This window comes from Leucoraja erinacea, unplaced genomic scaffold, assembly GCF_028641065.1.
Source record: "Leucoraja erinacea ecotype New England unplaced genomic scaffold, Leri_hhj_1 Leri_52S, whole genome shotgun sequence".
Taxonomy (NCBI): domain Eukaryota; kingdom Metazoa; phylum Chordata; class Chondrichthyes; order Rajiformes; family Rajidae; genus Leucoraja; species Leucoraja erinaceus.
Genome location: NW_026576432.1, coordinates 41,372 through 63,868, shown reverse-complemented (window position 1 = coordinate 63,868; position 22,497 = coordinate 41,372). Strand labels below are relative to the sequence as shown.

Sequence of the window (22,497 nt, the reverse complement as noted above, 5' to 3'; positions counted from 1 at the left end):
TAACAAGCAACAGTTGTCAGAGGCATGGAACACCGAAACAGGCCCTTCAGCCCAAATTGTCGATGCCCATCAAGATGCGCCATTTAAGGTAGACACAAGGAACTACCCAAGAGGGAGTTAGATGTGGCCCTTGTGGCCAAGGGGATCAGGGGGTATGGAGAGAAGGCAGGTACGGGATATTGAGTTGGATGATCAGCCATGATCATATTGAATGGCGGTGCAGGCTCGAAGGGCCGAATGGCCTACTCCTGCACCTAATTTCGATGTTTCTATGTTTCTATGAACTGCAGAAGCAGGTTTACAAAAAGACCCAAAGTGCTGGAGTAATTCCAGCCCATTTAAGCTAGTCCCATTTGCCCATGTTTGGTCAATATCCCTCTCAATCTGTCCTATCCGTGTACCTGTCCAAATGCCTTTTAAATGCTGTTATTATACCTGCCTCAACTACATCCTCTGGCAACTAGTTCCAGACACCCAACACCCTGTGTGTGAAATCATGGGCCCTCAGGTTCCTATTAAATCTTTCCCCTTTCATTTAAACCAATGGTCTCTCGTTCTTGATTCCACGACTGAGTAAGAGACTGTACATTCGAAACAACTTTAGAAAGTAGGGTGGTGAATCTGTGGAACTCATTGCCGCAGGGGGCTGTGGAGGCCACATCATTGAGTATTTTTAAGGTGAAGATTGAGATTGTTGATTAGTACGGGCGTCAGGGGTTAAGAGGAGAAGGCAGGAGAATGGGGTTGAGAAGGGAAGATAGATCAGCCATGATTGAATGGCGGAATAGACTTGATGGGCCGAATGGCCCAATTTTGCTCCTAAAACTTTTGAAGGGCCCCCGACCCAAAACATTGACTATCCATGTTCTCCACAGATGCTGCCTGACCCGCTGAGTTACTCCAGCACTCTGTGAAACGTCACCTATCCATGTTCTCCACAGATGCTGCCTGACCTGCTGAGTTACTCCAGCACTCTGTGTCTTTTTGTTTTGTAAACCAGCATCTGCAGTTGCTGTTGTGAACAGTCAAAGCTGCAGCTTTCTGTGTTGTACAATGTGGGTTGATCAGGTCGCTGGAGACACGGATACTGGGTCTGTGTCTGGGACAGGGGGCAGGCTTGAGTGGTGTTGCCTGAGGAGTGGAATGAAATCCAATAAATATACAGCAATCCTTTGCCGAGTTGCTGTAGCATGCCAGATGAGATTGAGGTCAATTAATTTCCCCATGGGAAAGCAGAAACAACAGCCTCAGTGACCTGTTATTATGCCAAGGTTTTAATGGTTTAACCTCCATTCCAGAGGTCTCCAGTCACGATCTACACTGGCCTCGCGGGGACAGTCTTTCTTTGACGAGACTTTAAACCGGAGCTTTTAAACCATGAAAGAGGATTCTTGTACGAATACCAACGATTCTTTCAAAGCAAAATACATCAGAACAAAGCTCGGCTACAAAACATAATGGGGATCAGAAAGTGTAGGAGGAATGAATATACCTCAAGTGAAAAAGAGGGGAAACGAGAAACAAGAGAGAGATTCACTGGATGTTTTCAAGAGAGAGTTAGATTTAGCACAGGGCTAACGGAATCAAGGGATAAGGGGAGAAAGCAGGAACGGGGTACTGATTGGGGATGATCAGCCATGATCATATTGAATGGCAGTGCTGGCTGGAAGGGCCGAATGGCCTACTCCTGCACCTATTGTCTATGTCCCTGTTGTATGCAGGCTAGATAGCAATAACTGTACCGACATGAACGGATTGATTGATTGAAAAATAACTGTACCGACATGAACGGCAGATACGTAAGAACTCTGCAAATGCAGCCTGAAAACTAGAAGCACAAGTGCATCCTACACCCAACAACTTCTCAATCCTCCTCTATCATAGTGATGCTATGTGGAAACAGGCCCTTCAGCCCGTCTTGCCCACACCGACCAACATGTCCCAGCTACACTAGTCATAGAGTGATACAGTGTGGAAACAGGCCCTTCAGCCCAACTTGCCCACGCCGGCCAACATGTCCCAGCTACACTAGTCCCACCTGCCTGCATTTGGCCTATATCCCTCTCAACCCGTCCTATCCATGTACCTGTCGAAATACTTTTTAAATGTCGGAATAGTCCCAGCCTCAACTACCTCCTCCGGTAGCTCGTTCCATACACCCACCACCCTCTGTGTGAAAAAGTTACCCCTCAGATTCCTATTAAATCTTTCCCCCTTCACCTTGAACCTATGTCCTCTGGTTCTCGATTCCCCTACTCTGGGCAAGAGACTCTGTGCATCTACCCGATCTATTCCTCTCATGAAGGTAGACAAAAACACTGGAGAAACTCAGCGGGTGAGGCAGCATCTATGGAGTGAAGGAATAGGTGACATTTTGGGTCGAGACCCTTCTTCAGTCTGATGTGGGGGTGGGTGCCCCCCCCCACCCCCACATTCCCCACCAGACTGGCCGGGAAACTAATGGAATTGGGGCTCAACACCTCCCTGTGTGCCTGGGCCCTGGACTTTCTCACTGCCAGGCCCCAGGTAGTCAAGATGGGAGGGAATACATCGAAGCCCCTCACCCTGAGCACAGGATCGCCCCAGGGTTGCGTCCTCAGCCCCCTATTGTGCTCCCTGTACACACATGACTGTGTGGCTAGGTTCAGCTCCAATTCAATAATCAAGTTTGCTGATGACACTGTGGTGGTGGGCCTGATCTCAGACAACGATGAGAAGGCCTACCGGGAGGAGGTGGCTGATCTAGCATTCTGGTGCCAGGATAACAGCCTCCTCTTGAACATCAAAAAAACGAAGGAGCTGATCATGGACTTTAGGAGGGCACATCATCCGAGGACGTACACTCCATTGAGGATAAATGGGGATCCTGTGGATAGGGTGAACTGTTTTAAATATCTGGGAGTACACATCTCCGAGGATATGACATGGGCATCACACGCCTCAGCACTCGTGAGTAAGGCAAGGCAGCACCTTTACCACCTCAGGCAATTAAGGAAATTCAGAGTGTCTACGAGGATCCTCCAGTGCTTCTACGCAGTGGCGGTGGAAAGCATCTTGTCCGGGAACATTACCATCTGGTTTGGGAATTGCTCTGTCAAGGACAAGAAGGCTCTGCAGAGAGTAGTGCGTTCGGCCAACACACTACGGGAACTTCACTTGCCCCCCTGCAGGAACTATACATCAGGAATTGCAACTCCAGAGCCAACAATATCATGAGAGACCCCTTCCACCCCTGCAACGGACTGTTCCAGCTGCTACGGTCAGGCAAACGCCTCCGTTGCCATGCGGTGAGAACGGAGAGGTTGAGAAGGAGTTTCTTCCCAGAGGCCATTCGGACTGTAAACGCCTATCTCACCAGGGACTAACTCTACTGAACGTTTTTCCTTCCATTATTTATTATGTAAAATAATATGTGTTATGATTGTGTTTATAGTTTGTTTGGTTGTTTGTCTTTTTGCACAAAAGTCCGCGAGCATTGCCACTTTCATTTCACTGCACATCTCGTATGTGTATGTGACAAATAAACTTGACTTGACATCAGTCAGAAGGGTCTCGACCTGAAACGTCACCTATTCCTTCACTCCATAGCCTCACCCGCTGAGTTTCTCCAGCATTTTTGTCTACCTTCGATATTTCCAGCATCTGCCGATTTTTCTTAAATATTACTGTCATGATATCCTTCAATATCAAGTCCGACTTTCCTTGATGTCACAACCTTTGTACCCACACTCCCCAATGAAGCCAAGAGTGCCAAACACTTTCTTCACCACAGTCTTCACCTGACTTACAGCTCTGTGTTCTGCACCACTCTCAATGCATAATAAATGGTGCCGGAGCCAGCATCATTCACATTCCAGTGAGTGTATAAAGACAAGTTACAACTCACTATGTACATACAATACTTCTTATCTCAGTCATAAATGGCATGCACTTATCTTGAGACTTTGGAGCCTTAATCAGTGCCGGGCCAAGTGTGGATTTGCAAAGAGAGTCTGGAGAGGTTTGCAAGGGTCCCTGTCACGATTTATTCCGAACAGCTCCGTCACAGAGGACTCTGTGATTTACGGACTGTTCCCAGGGACACATTCAGAGACTGATATCGAGTGCTGCTGGAGGGTCATCAACTCGGTGAAAGACGCTCTTTGGTCTGCCCGAGCGTTGTTCACCACCCAGCAGAGCAAGATGTCCGTCGGGGAATGTTGCCGACTGGCCCGCTGCAGACTACAGGAGTATATGCTGAGGGACGCACTGAAGCTCGGTGCAGCCAACGCCAAGGTTTGGTGGGGGAGGACCACAGTCTAGGGTCCTTCCACTGCTGGACATGGGGGGGCAGGGTGTGGTGGAGACGCCCCTCTAAATAAAGGAAGGCATCCCACGCCAGTGGGCCTACAGGGGCGTAATTGTGATTTGGGGAAACTGGATTGTGTATGTATAGCCTCTGAGAATGTCAGAAGGAGTTTAAGGATCATGTGTTGTATATACTTATTTCTCAAATAAAGTCTATCTTGAAATGTAAAAAATACTCAAAGAATGAAGGTGGGCCAATCACAGGAAGAACATACAAACTCCACACAGACAGCTCCTGAGGTGATGATTGAACCAGGGTACCTGGCGCTGTGAGGCAGCAGCTCCAGCAGATGCACCATTCTGCCGGCCTGTTGTTTTTGGTAGTCTTGTTCCTGGCCCACCGCTCCCCCTCCCCCTCTGCTTCAAACATCCTGCGCTGCCTACGTTATTGAATGGATTGCCAGTCACACACCAGAAATGCCTTCCATATAACCCACAAATACGTACAGGTTAGGATAGACCGCTCAAGCCTGCACCACCACTACATAAGATCGCAGCGCATTCTTAAAGGATTGGAAAGGCTAGATGCAGGAAACATGTTCCCCATGTTGGGGGAGTCCAGAACCAGGGGCCACAGTTTATGAATAAGGGGTCGGCCATTTAGAACTGAGATGAGGATAAACATTTTCACCCAGAGAGTTGTGAATCTGTGGAATTCTCTGCAGTGGAGGCCGATTCACTGGATGTTTTCAAGAGAGAGTTAGATTTAGCTCTTAGGGCTAACGGAATCAAGGGATATGGGGAGAAGGCAGGAACGGGGTACTGATTGTGGATGATCAGCCATGAACATATTAAATGGCGGTGCTGGCTCGAAGGGCCGAATGGGCGACTCCTGCACCTATTTTCTATGTTTCTATCTGAACACAATCTCCATGTTGCATTCCTAGCTTCATGTAACCTTTCACCCACTTGGTATAAGCAATCTTATTCTCTGCTGCAGTAAATAATGACTGCACAAGGAACTTTGTCACAAGGTTGATGCTTCAGCATTCAAGGGGAGGCAAATACCTGGATAAGGTATTCCAGGACACAGTCACACCCCTCATGTTTAGGTTAATTATCGTTGTGTTTGAAGAACTGTACAGTGAAAAGCTTTTGTTTGAACGCTATCCAATAAAATCAAGTACTAGATATAAATACAATGGAGCACAAGTACAAAATGTAGAGCAGGGAAAGACACCAGGGTTCAGAATACTTAAGAAGGAACTGCAGATGCTGGAAAATCGAAGGTAGACAAAAATGCTGGAGAAACTCAGCGGGTGCAGCAGCATCTATGGTGCGAAGGAACAGGTGACGTTTCGGGTCGAGACCCTTCATCGGACTGATGTGGGTGTGCCCCCCCCCCCCCCCCCCACCCACATCAGTCTGAAGAAGGGGATTGACCCAAAGCGTCACCTATTCCTTCACTCCATCTGTATCTGTTGCTCTCAGTGTAGACTCCTATACACCGGCCAAGCGCAGACTTGGCGATCGTTTCACTGAACACCTACGCTCAGCCTGCCTTGGCCTAAGCAATCTCCTGGTTGCCAAACACTTTAACGCCCCCTCCCATTCCCACACTGACCTTTCTGTCCTGGGCCTCCTGCACTGTCAGAGCAAGGAACAGCACCTCATATTTCACTTGGGCAGCTTACACCCCAACGGTATGAACATTGACTTCTACAACTTCAAGTAGCCCTCTCTTCCTGCTCCTCGCCCACATTAGACATCCTGCCAGTTTCACTGTTCACATCCATACATCCCTTTGTTATCACCTCTTCCACAGCCAACAATGATCCATTGTGGGCTCCGCCTCAGCACTGCAAAAATCACCTCTGATTTATTCTGAATCTTTTCCCAACTCTAGTTTCCCTCTCCCCTGACTCTCATTCTGAAGAAGGGTTCCAACCCGGAACGTCACCTATCCATGTTAACGGTCTGCCTGACCCGCTGAGTTACTCCAGCACTCTGTGAAACATCACCTATCCATGTTCTCCACAGATGCTGCCTGACCCGCTGAGTTACTCCAGCACTCTGTGAAACGTCACCTATCCATGTTCTCCACAGATGCTGCCTGACCTGCTGAGTTACTCCAGCACTCTGTGAAACGTCACCTATCCATGTTCTCCACAGATGCTGCCTGACCCTCTGAGTTACTCCAGCACTCTGTGAAACGCCACCACACTGTGAAATGTCACCCATCCATGTTCTCCACAGATGCTGCCTGACCCACTGAGTTGCTCCAGCACTCTGTGAAACGTCACCTATCCATGTTCTCCACAGATGCTACCTGACACGCTGAGTTTCTGCAGTTCCTTGTTTTTCCCATTAAACCACAGATGCAGGAGTGTTGCTTATTCAGGGCATGTCAGTCCACTTGACCAGCACCTAATCCACCTCCCTGAACCTGTATTGACTCCAGCACCGGCACTCAGTGGCTGCAGTGTGAACCATCTACAGGAGGCACTGCAGTTACGCGCCCAGACTACTCCAACACCACCTCCCAAAGGGTGGAGATCGTGACAAAGGCTGGAGGTGAAAAGGAGGTAAAAGGTTTGTCAATTAACATGAGAAGAGGAGGTGTTTAAGAAGATGCTGGAAAAGTCGAAGGTAGATAAAAATGCTGGAGAAACTCTGCGGGTGAGGCAGCATCTATGGAGCGAAGGAAGAAGTGGTGGTGGGAGGGATATGGGCAGAATGGGAAAGAGGGGGATAAAAGGGAAATGTGGGCCAAATGTGGATGGGTGATGAGTATACTGAGTAGGAGAAAAGAGCAGGGTGACGGTGGTGGGGTGTGGTGATTGGGGAGAATGTGTGTGTACTGGGGAAGAAGCTCAAAGGATGAGTAATCATGCATACCCATTAAATTATAACATATGCTTTCATGACATTAACAAGAAGTAAACACTGGAAATAAATCTCCTCGGCTCTTCGTAGAAATAGTGAATCACTCAGCTCAAGACTTCACCCTTTTACCCAGAACCAAGCCCTGGCCTAACCACTGCAAGATTCTTCAAGAGATAGGAAAGGGCAACAGTGGTAGAGGAGCTGCCTTACAATGCTTGCAGCGCCAGAGACCCGGGTTCAATCCCGCCTACGGGTGCTGTCTGTGCGGAGTTTGCACGTTCTCCCCGTGGGTTTTCTCCGAGATTTTCAGTTTCCTCCCACACTCCAAAGACGTGCAGGTTTGTAGGTTAATTGGCTTGGTATAAGTGTAAATTGTCCCCAGTGTGTGTGGGATAGTGTTAGTGTGCAGGAATCGCTGGTCGGTGCGGACTCAGTGGGTCGAAGGGCCTGTTTCCACGCTGTATCTCTAAACTCAACTAAGTGAAAGAGACTCTCTTGACGATTCTCTACATACCAGTCTCAACCAGTACCCAACAAAGGACCTGAGAGGGGACAGATTTAATCAGGACCCGCGGGGTAATGTTTTCACACACAGCGCGGTGGATGAATGGAACGAGCTGCCAGAAGGGGGTAGTTGAGGCAGCTACTGCAGCAACATGCGAAACATTTGGATAGGTGCAGGAATAGATTCAAGATTCAAGAGTTTATTGTCATGTGTCCCTGATAGGACAATGAAATTCTTGCTTTGCATCAGCACAGCAGAACATAGTAGGCATTGACTACAAAACAGATCAGTGTGTCCATATACCATTATATGTAATGGTATATGGTTTATGGAAAGGTTTAGAGGGATATGGGCCAATGCAGGCAGATGGGACAGGCTTAGCTGGGACATCTTGGACCAGTTGGGCCGAAGGGCTGTTTCTGTGCTGTTTGACTATATGTATTCACTGCAATCATCATAACATTCGAGTAGCAAGAGTCAGGGGAGGGGGCAGAGAGATCAAAAGAACACATTCTGACTCCAATGCTGCCATAACAAAGTTATGCCACAGAAGGGTGTGGAGCGCTGTGAGGCAACAAATCTACCGCTGTGTGGAGTGCTGTGGAAGGATGCACTGGAGCAGGTCAAGAGGAGGTTTACCAGAATGATCCCTGGGGAGTGATGGACATAACATATGATGAACGTTTGATGGCAATCGGCCTGAATGTGGAACGGATGTTTCCAGTTAATCAACGATGGGATAGTCCCAGCCTCAACTACTTCCTCCGGCAACTTGTTCCATACACCCACCAACCTCTGTGTGAAAAAGTTATGTCCTCTGGTCCTAGATTGCCCTACTCTGGGCAAGAGAGTCTGTGCATCTACCCGATCTATTCCTCTCATGATTTTGTACACCTCTATAAGATCTCACTCATCCTCCTGCGCTCCATGGAATAGAGACCCAGCCTACTCAACCTCTCCCTGTAGCTCACACCCTCTAGTCCTGGCAACATCCTCGTAAAACTATTTTCGGAACCCTTTCAAGCTTGGCAACATCTTTCCTATAACATGGTGCCCAGAACTGAACACAATATTCTAAATGCAGCCTCCCCAACGTCTTATACAACTGAAACATGACCTCCCAACTTCTATACTCAATACTCTAACTGATGAAGGTCAAAGTGCCCAAACCCTTTTTGATCACCTTATCTACCTGCGACTTGACCTTCAAGGAACCATGCTAAATGCATTTCGTTGTCTCTGTACTGTACACTGACAATGACAATTAAAATTGAATCTGAATCTGAATCTGATGCACCTGTACTCCTAGATCCCTCTGCTCTACAACACTACCCAGAGGCCGACCATTCACTGTGTAGGTCCTGCCCTTGTTCGACGTCCCAAAATGCAACACCTCACACTTCTCTGTATTAAATTCCATCAACTATTCCTCAGCCCACCTGGCCAATCGATCCAGATCCGGCTGCAATCGTTCACAACCATCTTCACTGTCTGCAAAACCACTCACTCTTGTATCATCAGTTGTGGGAGTGTCTAGGACCAGAGGGCATAGTCTCAAAATAAAAGGATGTACCTTTAAAAAGGAGATGAGGAGGAATTTACTTAGCCAGAGGGTGGTGAATCTGTAGAATCCTTTTCCACAGACGGCTGTGGAGGCCAAGTCAGTGGATATATTTAAGGCCGAGATGGATTCTTGATTAAAACGGTTGTCAGGGATTGTGGGGAGAAGGCAGGAGAATTGGGTTGAGAGGGAAAGATAGATCAGCCATGATTGAATGGTGCAGTAGACACGATGGGCCGAATGGCCTGATTCTGCTCCTATCACTTATGAGCATCAAACATTTTCCCACACAGCACTCCAGTCACATTCCCTGTCATTTAGCCCTGTCTTTCCATACATTTCTTTTGATATCATACCCCTATGCTTCCAAAAACTCAACCACTGGCTTGTCCCCCCCCCCCCCCACCCCCTTATACTTGGCCCTGCCCGATTTCAATCCTTCCATTCACCCAGTTTCCCTCTATCACACTACTGAAACTCTCTTCCCCGCTGTAACTGAGCAATAATTGTCCTCCATTTACACATCTCCACCTTGTACCTGTGTAAGTAAGAACTGTAGGTGCTGGTTTAAATCAAAGGTAGACACAACACGCTGGAGTAACTCAGCGGGACAGGCAGCATCTCTGAAGAGAAGGAATGGGCGACGTTTCGGGTCGAGATCTTTTGTCATACTGAGGGGTCTCGACCCGAAACGTCGCCCATTCCTCCTCTCCAGAGATGCTGCCTCACCCGCTGAGTTACTCCAGCATTTTGTGTCTATCTTCTACCTCCCGCATCTCCTCCTTTGATTCCCCTCCATCGTCTCTCAGTCCCACTCCCCGAAAAACACCATTCTCCCACTCACCCACCTCTCACTGCCCTCCGTTACGACCACCCTCATTCCGGCCCCTCCTCACACTCGCCACACCTCCTCCCTCCACATCCCACCGAGCCCTCCCCTAACCCCTCCTGCCCCCTCCTCTTATCCTCACCCTTCGCCTCACTCCCCTATCCTCACTCCTTCCCTTACATAGAAACATAGAACATAGAAAGATAGAAATTAGGTGCAGGAGTAGGCCATTCGGCCCTTCGAGCCTGCACCGCCATTCAATATGATCATGGCTGATCATCCAACTCAGTATCCCGTACCTGCCCTCTCTCCATACCCCCCGATCCCCTTGGCCACAAGGGCCACATCCAACTCCCTCTTAAATATAGCCAATGAACTGGCTCCCCACTTCATTGACCCTCATTACCTCTCCTACCTTTCCCTCTTATCCTCACCCTTCCCCTCACCCATCTCTCCCTCCCCCTCTGCCACCCATTCCCTAATTCCCCCTCCCACTCCCCAGCCCCCCCTACACCCTCTTACCTCACTCCCTTACTCTGTCCCTCCTCTCCTCCATACCCTAATTTTTCCTACCCCCACCTCCCTCTTACCCTCCCTCACCCTCTCCCCCCTCTCCCTCAACCCCCCCTCCCTTGCCCCTACTCCTCCCCCTCCCTCACCTCCTCATCCTACCCTACACCCTAACCCTCCTTCACTCACTCCCTCCCTCATCCTCCCCCTCATCCTTCCTACCCTACAACCTCCCTCCTTGCCCCCCACCCCCACCCCCCCCCCAACCCCCCCCTTGCCCCTACTCCTCCCCCTCCCCCCCCCTACCACGTCTTCCCTCATCCTCTCCTCCTCACACACACTCCCTAATTCACCCCCTCACTCTCCCTCCCCAACCCTTCCCTGCCCCCTCCACACCTCCCTCATTCACTCCCTGACCCTCCACCTCCTCTCCTCCTCACCTCCCCCCTCATGTGGCCCCCGCCCCCCCCCCTCATGTCCCCCTCCCCCTCATGTCCCCCTCCCCCCCCCAACCCCGACCCCCCCGTTTCCAGAACATTCCGCTCTCTCATTCCTCACCATCCTCCTCCCGTCGCCGCCGCCGCCCGGCTCTCCAGTGCCCCGCAACAAGGACCCCACACAGAGGTGGCCACCGCCCGCCCGCGCCCCGCAGCAAGGACCCCACACAGAGGTGGCCACCAACCGCCAGTGCCCCGCACGTAGGACCTCAACCACTGATGCTGCCCCGCAGCGAGGACCCCACCATAGGTGTCCAGCAATGGCCCGCGCCCCCCCCCTCTACTGCCCCGCAGCGAGGACCCCTCTATAGGTGTCTACACCCTCTGCCCCGCACGAAGGACCGCAGGCGGAGGGGCAATGCACATGCGCGACTGCGCGCCACCTGGTGGAGGGCTGGGAGCGGTGAATGTTGTTTCTGCAGTCATACACACAAGAAAAACCAAGACACAACTAACACAATTTACACAAACATCCATCACAGTGAATCTCCACCTCACTGTGATGGAAGGCAAAGTCTTATCTCTCGCCTGTTCTCTTCATTCTCCTCCCGATGTCAGAGTCAAAGTCCCCGGCGGGCGATGGTAAATAAGTCCTGCGGCCATCTATCTATCTATCTATCTATCTATCTATCTATCTATCTTCTATCTATCTATCATCTATCTATCTATCTATCTTCTATCTATCTTCTATCTATCTATCTATCTATCTATCTATCTATCTATCTATCTATCTATCTATCTATCTATCTATCTATCTATCTTCTATCTATCTATCTTCTATCTATCTATCTATCTATCTATCTATCTATCTATCTATCTATCTATCTATCTATCTATCTATCTATCTATCTATCTATCTTCTATCTATCTATCTTCTATCTATCTATCTATCTATCTATCTATCTTCTATCTATCTATCTATCTATCTATCTATCTATCTATCTATCTATCTATCTATCTATCTATCTTCTATCTATCTATCTATCTATCTATCTATCTATCTATCTATCTATCTATCTATCTATCTATCTATCTATCTATCTATCTATCTGTCTATCTATCTATCTATTATATAAAACTCAAATCCAAATCCGTCCGTCCGCCTGCAGTACGGATCCCTTCCTGCCTTTCGATTCGTTCCCGCCGTGCGATGTCACAATGCCCGATGCTCGCGGACGTCCAATCGGAACGGATCCATTTGCATGTACGGCTCCCGGCCGCGTTTCTTCCTTTGATGCTCCGCAACTCTGAAACCGGACGCAGAATCGCCGACGTCTTTTCCATTTCGGTAGAGATTTCGCTTTTCTTTCTAAGTATCCGCTCCTCATTACATTTCGTCGTGTTTGAGTACGCTTTTTTAATCAAATCCTACACCCCCCCCCCCCCCCCCCCCCCCCCCCACCACCTCAATATTTCAAAAAGAAACTGGATTCTCACCCACACAAGCAGCACCAGCCCATGGTGAATGTTCCATCGTGTGATGTCACAATGCCCAAGGCTCAAATACATTGTTGCCATATTGGGACTACAGAGAATAGGCTGTGGGCCGAGGAGCTTTATTCAGCACTTTCGTGACCCGAGTCACCAAACTACATGAAATTGTCACATATTGTTTAAAAATATTTATATAAATCACCCCTGAAACTCGATATGAAGAAGACTTGCACATTTTTATTAAATTAGAGAAAACCAGAAAAATGTTGGGAGTACAGAGAAGGTTCACCAGACTGATTCCTGGGATTTCAGGACTTTCATATGAAGAAAGACTGGATAGACTCGGCTTGTACACGCTAGAATTTAGAAGATTGAGGGGGGATCTTATAGAAAATTCTTAGGGGGTTGGACAGGCTAGATGCAGGAAGATTGTTCCCGATGTTGGGGAAGTCCAGAACAAGGGGTCACAGCTTAAGGATAAGGGGGAAATCTTTTAGGACCGAGATGAGGAAAACATTTTTCACACAGAGAATGGTGAATCCCTGGAATTCTCTGCCATGGAAGGTAGTTGAGGCCAGTTCATTGGCTATATTTAAGAGGGAGTTAGATGTGGCCCGTGTGGCTAAAGGGATCAGGGGGTATGGAGAGAAGGCAGGTACAGGATACTGAGTTGGATGATCAGCCATGATCATATTGAATGGCGGTGCAGGCTCATAGGGCCGAATGGCCTACTCCTGCACTTAATTTCTATGTTTCCCTCTCCCACCCATCTCTCTCTCCCCCACCCCCCTTCCCTCGCTACCGCCACCTCCTTCCCCTACCCCTCTCTGTCCCTCTTTCACCACTCCCCCTACCCCTCCCTCCCCACTCTTCCACTTCTATCCCCTTACCCCACGCCTCTCCCACCCCACCCCTCTCTCTTCCCCTCCCTTCCCCACTCTCCCCCCCACCCCATCCCCTACCCCTCTGTCCCTCTTCCACTACTCCCCCGTCCCTCTTCTACCACTCCCGCTACCCCCTCTACCCTTCCCTCCCACCTCCCACTCCTCCCTTTCACTTCTCTCCCACTCTCTCCTCCCCCTCTCCTCACCCCTCTCCCATCCCTCTCTCCCCCACCCCCCTTCCCTGTCTACCCCACCCCTTCCCTCTCTCCCTCTCCCCCCAACCCCCTTCCCCCTACCCCTCTGCCCCTCTTCCATCACTCCCGCTACCCCTCTCCACCTCCCTCCCCACTCTTCCACTTTCTCCCCCTTCCCCTCCCACTCTCCCTCCCGACTCTTTCCCCTCTTTCCCCCCACACCTCTCCCCATCCCTCCCTCCTCCCCATCCCCCTCCCCCACATCTCTCACCCCATCTCTCACCCCCTACAGCGCTCTCCTTTCCCTCCCAAATCTATCCCGTTTCCTCCTCCTCCCTCCCCTCTTCACACCTCACGCCCCCCTCCCCCACCCCCGCAAACGCTGTTGGGGAAACAGACCCAACGGGTCTGCACTTGGTCTAGTTAAAGATAAATATTTTAAAGATTTTAAAAGTTTCCCCTCCCCCCCCGCCCCCACACACATACCCAATTAAAAACAAACACTTTAAACTAAATTCAAACGAGACAAAAAATAAAAAAACGACAGACGGACTGCAGAGGCCGCTGCCACGTGAGTGGCGCCGCCCACCCAAGATCTTTGGTTGCTACAGCTGGGGGAAGTTAGTGACACGAGTTCGATCCTGACTCCGGGTGCTGTCCATAAACGGAGTTTGTATGTTCTCATGAAGTGGTACAGCGTGGAAACAGGCCATTCAGCCCCACTCTAGCCCACACGACCAACATGCTCCACCCACACTAGTCCCACCTGCCCACGTTTGGTCCATATCCCTCCAAACCTGTCCTACCCATGTACCTGTGTAAGAAGGAATTGCAGATGCTGGTTTAAACCGAAGAGGGACATAATAAGCTGGACTAACTCAGCGGGACAGGCAGCATCTCTGGAGAGAAGGAATGGGTGACACAAACCGAAACGTCACCCATTCCTTCTCTCCACAGATGCTGCCTGTCCCCCTGAGTTAGTCCAGAATTTTGTGTTGATCCATGTACCTAACTGTTTCTTAAATCTTTGACAATGGACAAAAGGTGCAGGAGTAGGCCATTCGGCCCTTCGAGCCAGCACCGCCATTCAATGTGATCATGGCTGATCATCCACAATCTGTACCCCGTTCCTGCCTTCTCCCCATATCCCTGACTCCGTTATCTTTAAGAGCCCTATCTAGCTCTCCCTTGAAAGTATCCAGAGAATACTCATCGCCCTCTGAGGCAGAGAATTCCACAGACTCACCACTCTATGTGAGAAAAAGTGTTTCCTAGTCTCCGTTCTAAATGGCTAACTCCTTATTCTTAAACTGTGGCCCCTGGTTCTGGACTCCCCCAACATCGGGAACATGTTTCCAGCCTCTAGTGTGTCCAAGCCCTTAACAATCTTATACGTTTCAATGAGATCCTCTCATCCTTCTAAACTCCAGAGTGTACAAGCCCAGCTGCTCCATTCTCTCAGCACATGACAGTCCTGCCATCCCGGGAATTAACCTTGTAAACCTACGCTGCACTCCCTCAATAGCAAGAATGTCCTTCCTCAAATTAGGGGACCAAAACTGCACACAATACTCCAGGTGTGGTCTCACTAGGGCTCTGTACAACTGCAGAAGGACATCTTTGCTCCTATATTCGATTCCTCTTGTAAAAAAGGCCAACATGCCATGCACTTTCTTTACTGCCTGCTGTACTGCATGCTTACTTTCAGACTAATGTACAAGGACCCCCAGATCCCCTTTTCCCCACTTGATGCCATTTAGATAGTAATCTGCCTTCCTGTTTTTGCTACCAAAGTGGATAACCTCACATTTATCCGCATTAAACTTCATCTGCCATGCATCTGCCCACTCCCCCAACCTGTCCAAGTCACCCTGCATTCTCATAGCATCCTCCACACAGTTCACACTGCCACCTAGCTTTGTGTCATCTGCAAATTTGCTAATGTTACTTTGAATCCCTTCATCCAAATCATTGATGTATATTGTAAATAGTTGTGGTCCCAGCACCGAGCCTTGCGGTACCCCACTAGTCACTGCCTGCCATTCTGAAAGGGACCCGTTAATCCCTACTCTTTGTTTCCTGTCTGCCAACCACTTCTCTTTCCATGTCAGCACTCTACCCCCAATACCATGTGCCCTCATTTTGCCTACTAATCTCCTATGTGGGACCTTATCAAATGCTTTCTGATATCTTGGGATAGTCCCTGCCTTAATTACCTCCTCTGGCAGCTAGTTCCATGCACCCACCACCCTCTGTGGTCTCCTTGTGATCGTGTGGGTATTTCCAGGTGCTCTGGATTTCTTCGACATTCCAAAGACGTGCAGGTTTGTAGGTTAATTAGTTTAAGTAAAATTGTCACTAGTGTGTTAGATAGAGGAGGGGGGTGATTGTTGGTCAGTGCAGACTCGGTGGGCTGAAGGGTTTGTTTCCGCACTGTAAATCTAAACTAAACTTAATTTTCCAGCATCTGCAGCTGCTTGTGCCTCCAGGTTGATTCCTGTATCGTACATAAAGAATTGGATGATCCCGAGACTAAGTCTGTTAAATTCCTGAGAACCATCATCTCCAAGGACCTTAAGTGGGGGGCTACCATCGACTCCACAGTCAAAAAGGCACAACAGAGGATGTACTTCCTGCGGCAGCTGAGGAAGCACAATCTGCCACAGGCAATGATGGTCCAATTCTACACGGCCATCGTAGGGTCTGTTCTCACCTTCTCCATCATGGTCTGGTTTGGCTCAGCCACCAAGCACGACATCCAGAGGCTGCAGCGAATTGTCTGATCAGCTGAGATAGTTATTGGCTGCAACCTTCCCTCCATTGATGAACTGTACACTGCAAGGGCCAGGAAGCGAGCGGGCAAGATCATCTCTGACCCCTCTCACCCTGGCCACAAACTCTTTGAATCACTTCCCTCTGGAAGGCGACTCCGGACTGTCAAAGTTGCCACAGCCAGACATAAAAACAGCTTTTATCCACGAGTAGTTGCTCTACTCAATAACCAAAAATCTGTAGCCTCTTGCTCTGGTATTTTATTTAATTCACATGTTTAATCAATAATGTTTTATTATTAATGTTTTATGTGTCATTCCTAACTCCTAACACCAAGGCAAATTCATTGTATGTGAATACTTGGCCAATAAACGTATTCATTCATTCATTACCATGATTTGACTGCAGAGATGCAGCGGTATGAACATTGACTTCTCTAACTTCAAGTAGCTTTCCCTCCTCTCTCTCTCTCTACATCCCCTCCCTCACCCTAGTTCTCCACCCAGTCTGTGTCCTCGCTTACATTTTGTTCTTACCTTCTCCGAGCTAACAATGATCTATTCTACATTTTCTTTGATGTCCATTCCCTTTGTCTAGTTTTCACACTTTACACACCTTATCTCTGTATCTCCCTCTCCCCCGACTCAGTCTGAAGAAGGTACTCGACCCGAAAAGTCACCCATTCCTTCTATCCAAGTCAAGTCAAGTCAAGTTTATTTGTCACATACACATACGAGATGTGCAGTGAAATGAAAGTGGCAATGCTCGCGGAACAACAAACAACCAAACAAATTATAAACACAATCATAACACACATATTATTTTACATAATAAATAATGGAAGGAAAAAACGTTCAGTAGAGTTAGTCCCTGGTGAGATAGGCGTTTACAGTCCGAATTGCCTCTGGGAAGAAACTCCTTCTCAACCTCTCCGTTCTCACTGCATGGCAACGGATGCGTTTGCCTGACCGTAGCGGCTGGAACAGTCCGTCGCAGGGGTGGAAGAGGTCTCTCATGATATTGTTGGCTCTGGAGTTGCACCTCCTGTTGTATAGTTCCTGCAGGGGGGTGAGTGAAGTTCCCATAGTGCGTTCGGCCGAACGCACTACTCTCTGCAGAGTCTTCTTGTCCTTGGCAGAGCAATTCCCAAACCAGATGGTAATGTTCCTGGACAAGATGCTTTCCACCGCCACTGCGTAGAAGCACTGGAGGATCCTCGGAGACACTCTGAATTTCCTCAATTGCCTGAGGTGGTAAAGGCGCTGCCTTGCCTTACTCACGAGTGCTGAGGCGTGTGATGCCCATGTCATATCCTCAGAGATGTGGACTCCCAGATATTTAAAACAGTTCACCCTATCCACAGGATCCCCATTTATCCTCAATGGAGTGTACGTCCTCAGATGATGTGCCCTCCTAAAGTCCATGATCAGCTCCTTCGTTTTTTTGATGTTCAAGAGGAGGCTGTTCTCCTGGCACCAGAGTGCTAGATCAGCCACCTCCTCCCGGTAGGCCCTCTCATCATTGTCTGAGATCAGGCCCACCACCACAGTGTCATCAGCAAACTTAATTATTGAATTGGAGCTGAACCTAGCCACACAGTCATGTGTGTACAGGGAGTACAATAGGGGGCTGAGGACGCAACCCTGGGGCGATCCTGTGCTCAGGGTGAGGGACTTCGATGTATTCCCTCCCATCTTGACTACCTGGGGCCTGGCGGTGAGAAAGTCCAGGACCCAGGCACACAGGGAGGTGTTGAGCCCCAATTCCAGTAGCTTCCCGGCCAGTCTGGTGGGGACTATCGTGTTGAAGGCTGAACTGTAGTCTATGAACAGCATCCTCACGTAGCCCCCCTTCTGGCTGTCCAGATGGGAGAGAGCGATGTGCAAGACCTGGGAGACCGCATCGTCCGTGGACCTGTTCGGACGGTATGCAAACTGCAACGGGTCCATGTTCCGAGGGAGGAAGGCGCAGATGTGATTCTTCACCAGCCTCTCAAAGCATTTCATGACTACCGAGGTAAGGGCCACCGGACGGTAGTCATTCAGACAGGCTGGGGAGGCATTTTTTGGTACCGGTACAATGATGGATTTTTTGAAGCAGGCAGGGACCACGGACTTGTCCAGGGAGAGGTTGAATAATGTAGTGAGCACTGGAGCTAGCTGCGTAGCACAGGACTTGAGTACTCGCCCCGAGATGCCATCGGGGCCTGCAGCTTTTCTTGTGTTCACCCGTGTCAGTGCCCTCCTCACGTCGTGCTCGGACAGCGAGAATGTGTGCACATTCCTCCCTTCAGCTTCGGTAGCCAGCCCGCTGTCGGTATTGTCGATAGTCGGCAGACCTGGAGTGGTGTTGCCCCTCTCGAAACGAGCGTAGAAGGAGTTCAGGTCATCAGCTAGGGAAGTGCCGGCACATGCGGATGAGGGAGCGGTGCTTCGGTAGTTGGTTACAATCCGTAGACCCTGCCACAGGCTTCTGGTGTCCCTTATCATGTATCTGTACACTGTGGACGGCTCGATTGTAATCATGTGTTGTTTTTCCGCTGACTGGTTAGCACGCAACACAAGCTTTTCATTGTACCTCGGTACACGGGACAATAAACTAAATGAACTGAAACTAAACTAAAGATATCTTATCTGAGCCCATCTCTTCCAAACTGCCCCCTTGCGCCTCTAACTTGGGGACAATTCTTTCTGCCTCATCAAATTAAAATCTCATCTAAACTTACAGAATAGTGATAGGCCTGGATAGAGTGGATGTGGAGAGGATGTTTCCACTAGTGGGAGAGTCTAGGACCAGAGGGCAAAGCCTCAGAATTGAAGGACGTTCTTTTAGAAAGGAGGTGATGAGTGTAATGTATTCATGCATATTCATGTATATGTTAATGAGTTGGTGTTGTATATAAGCAGGGAATGTTGGGGAGTAAATCTCTCTCTCATGATCCAGGCAACCTGCGTGTAAGTTGGTATTCATTCTGCCGTCTGGAATATAACAAAATTGGTGATGAGGATGGGATAGTTTGTGAACTCAACTCATCCTTTAAATACAGTGCAGGACTGTTTTGCAACATGCAGTATTGTTTAACATTTTAAACAGTAGATACTGAGTTGTGTCGCAGTTATTTGTGAGCTGGACTCGATAGCCCGCAGATCCTTCTATGCAGGGGGACTGTAGTTTAAAACAGCAGCTCGACAAATCGTCGAGAGTTTGTCAGGCTATCTCTATATTGTGTCTACGTGGCAAGATGTTGTCCTTGGGAGTGTATACCATTTTTGACTGAGTTTTTTTTGTCGAGTTCCTCAAGCTGAATAGCATTTGTACAGCTAAGTTTTAGATGAATTGCTACACCAGAACAGACAGGATATCGGGATTTTCGAAGGGACTTTAAAAAAAGTGAACGACACGATGGTAGCATCCACGGGCTACATTGGAAACCTTGGCACTTTTGACAAGAGTAGAGAGCCGTTCAGCTCCTATATGGAGAGAGCAGATTCAGATTCAGATTCAACTTTAATTGTCATTGTCAGTGTACAGTACAGAGACAACGAAATGCAGTTCGCATCTCCCTGGAAGAGCGACATAGCAAATGATTTCAATAAATAAATCTATTTACATGTATACAGACATAATGTTTTTCCTGTGGGAGGAGTGTCCGGGGGGGGGGGCGGGTGGTGATTGGCAGTCACCGAGGTACGTTGTTGAGTAGAGTGACAGCCGCCGGAAAGAAGCTGTTCCTCGACCTGCTGGTTCGGCAACGGAGAGACCTGTAGCGCCTCCCGGATGGTAGGAGGGTAAACAGTCCATGGTTGGGGTGAGAGCAGTCCTTGGCGATGCTGAGCGCCCTCCGCAGACAGCGCTTGCTTTGGACAGACTCAATGGAGGGGAGCGTGGAACCGGTGATGCGTTGGGCAATTTTCACCACCCTCTGCAATGCCTTCCGGTCGGAGACAGAGCAGTTGCCGTACCATACTGTGATGCAGTTGGTAAGGATGCTCTCGATGGTGCAGCGGTAGAAGTTCACCAGGATCTGAGGAGACAGATGGACCTTCTTCAGTCTCCTCAGGAAGAAGAGACGCTGATGAGCCTTCTTGATCAGAGTAGAGGTATTGTGGGTCCAAGAGAGGTCATCGGAGATGTTGACTCCCAGGAACCTGAAGCTAGAAACACGTTCCACCTCCGTCCCGTTAATGTGGATGGGGGTGTGCGTGCCGCCTCTGGACTTCCTGAAGTCTACAATGAGCTCCTTGGTCTTCTTGGAGTTAAGGGCCAGGTTGTTGTCAGCGCACCATGCTGCTAAGTGCTGGACCTCCTCCCTGTAGGCCAGCTCATCGTTGTTGCTGATGAGGCCAATCACCGTTGTATCATCTGCATACTTGATGATGGTGTTAGTACCATGTACAGGTGTGCAGTCATAGGTGAAGAGGGAGTAGAGGAGGGGGCTCAGCACACAGCCCTGAGGAACGCCGGTGTTCAGGGTGAGGGTTGAAGAGGTGTGCTTGTCTAACCTCACAGACTGGGGTCTGTTGGTTAGAAAGTCCAGTATCCAGTTGCAGAGGGAGGGGTCGATGCCCAGGTTACCGAGTTTGGTGATCAGTTTTGATGGAATAATGGTGTTGAATGCTGAGCTGTAATCGATGAACAGCATTCTTACGTAAGTGTCTCTGTTGTCGAGGTGGGAGAGGGCGGAGTGAAGTGCCGTTGAGATGGCATCCTCCGTACTCCTGTTCTTGCGGTAGGCAAACTGATAGGGATCCAGTGTGGGGGGTAGGCAGCCTTTGAGGTGTGCCAGGACCAGCCTCTCGAAGCACTTGGTGATGATGGGGGTAAGTGCAACTGGACGGAAGTCGTTGAGGCTTGCCGCAGTGGAGTGTTTTGGCACTGGCACGATGGAGGTGGCTTTAAGGCAAGTGGGGACAACTGCTTGGGCAAGTGACAGGTTGAAGATGTCAGTCCAGACGTCTGTCAGCTGCGCAGCACAGGCCCTGAGCACGCGCCCGGGGATGCCGTCAGGGCCAGCAGCCTTACGTGCATTAGTCCTACTCAGTGCCACGTACACGTCGTAGGGGGTGAGTGTGAGGGGTTGGTGATCGGCAGGTAGCACAGCCTTGATGGCTGTCTCTAGATTGTCCCTGTCGAAGCGGCCATAGAAGTGGTTCAGCTCCTCAAGGAAGGAGGCGTCGCTGGATGTGGGGGTGATGTTGGAAGGTCTGTAGTCCGTGATGGCCTGGATGCCTTGCCACATGCGTCGGGGGTCGGAGTTGTTGTTGAAGTGCTCCTCAATCCTGAGCTTATGGCAGTGCTTGGCCTTCCTGATGCCCCTCTTCAGGTTAGCCCTGGATGAACTGTAGGCTTGAGCATCGCCTGACCTGAAAGCGGTGTCCCGTGCTTTCAGCAGTAGCCTGACCTCGCTGTTCATCCATGGCTTCTGATTCGGGTATATGGTCACCTGTTTGAGGGAGGTGACACTATTGATGGTGGAGTTTATAAAGTCCAGAACAGAGGATGTGTAGGAATCAATGTCCGTGTGGGAGTCAAGGGTGGCCTGGGCTGCAAACGCCTTCCAGTCAGTGTTTCCAAAACACTGCTGAAGTGTGGATCTACAGTTGAGTTAACATCTAAACCTGTTACACGTGTTACTGTTAGATGATCAGGCAGGATCTGTAAACCAGTAGTCAGGTTAGGTTTGTAAGTTAAGTAACTCACTGTATAAGCAAAACGAAAATGTGGAGATATGTTAAATAAATATTTTATGTTATCATTTAGAATTTCATGAAAACGGGTTTAAATGGTAACTGAGTACTTAGATTTAATACTTAAAAAAAAGGAGCGCTGTGTAATGTATTCATGCATATTCAAGTATGTGTTAATGAGTTGGTGATCAACATAAGCAGGGAATGTTGGATAATAAATCTCTCTCTCTTGATCCAGGCAACCAGTGTGTAAGTTGTTATTCATGCTGCCGTCCGGAATACAACACGGATGCATTTCTTTAGCCAGAGGGTGGTGAATCTGTGGAATTCTTTGCCACAGGCGGCTGTGGAGGCCACAAGTCAGTGGATATATTTAAGGCAGAGATAGACAATTCTTGATTAGAACGGGTGTTATGGGGAGAAGGCAGGAGAATGGGATTAGGAGGCAGAG

General features: G+C 49.2%; 1 protein-coding gene across 1 annotated transcript in view; it reads right to left on the bottom strand.

Moving 5' to 3' along the window:
• rabggtb (Rab geranylgeranyltransferase subunit beta) overlaps positions 1 to 11,205 on the bottom strand; it is a 30,663-nt gene extending 19,458 nt beyond the window's left edge. The window contains exon 1 of the mRNA XM_055630775.1: positions 11,137 to 11,205. Within this exon, the coding sequence (XP_055486750.1) occupies positions 11,137 to 11,139 (3 nt within the window). The 5' untranslated portion in view covers positions 11,140 to 11,205. The remainder of the gene's footprint in view (positions 1 to 11,136) is intronic.
• Between the last annotated feature and the right edge of the window lie 11,292 nt (positions 11,206 to 22,497).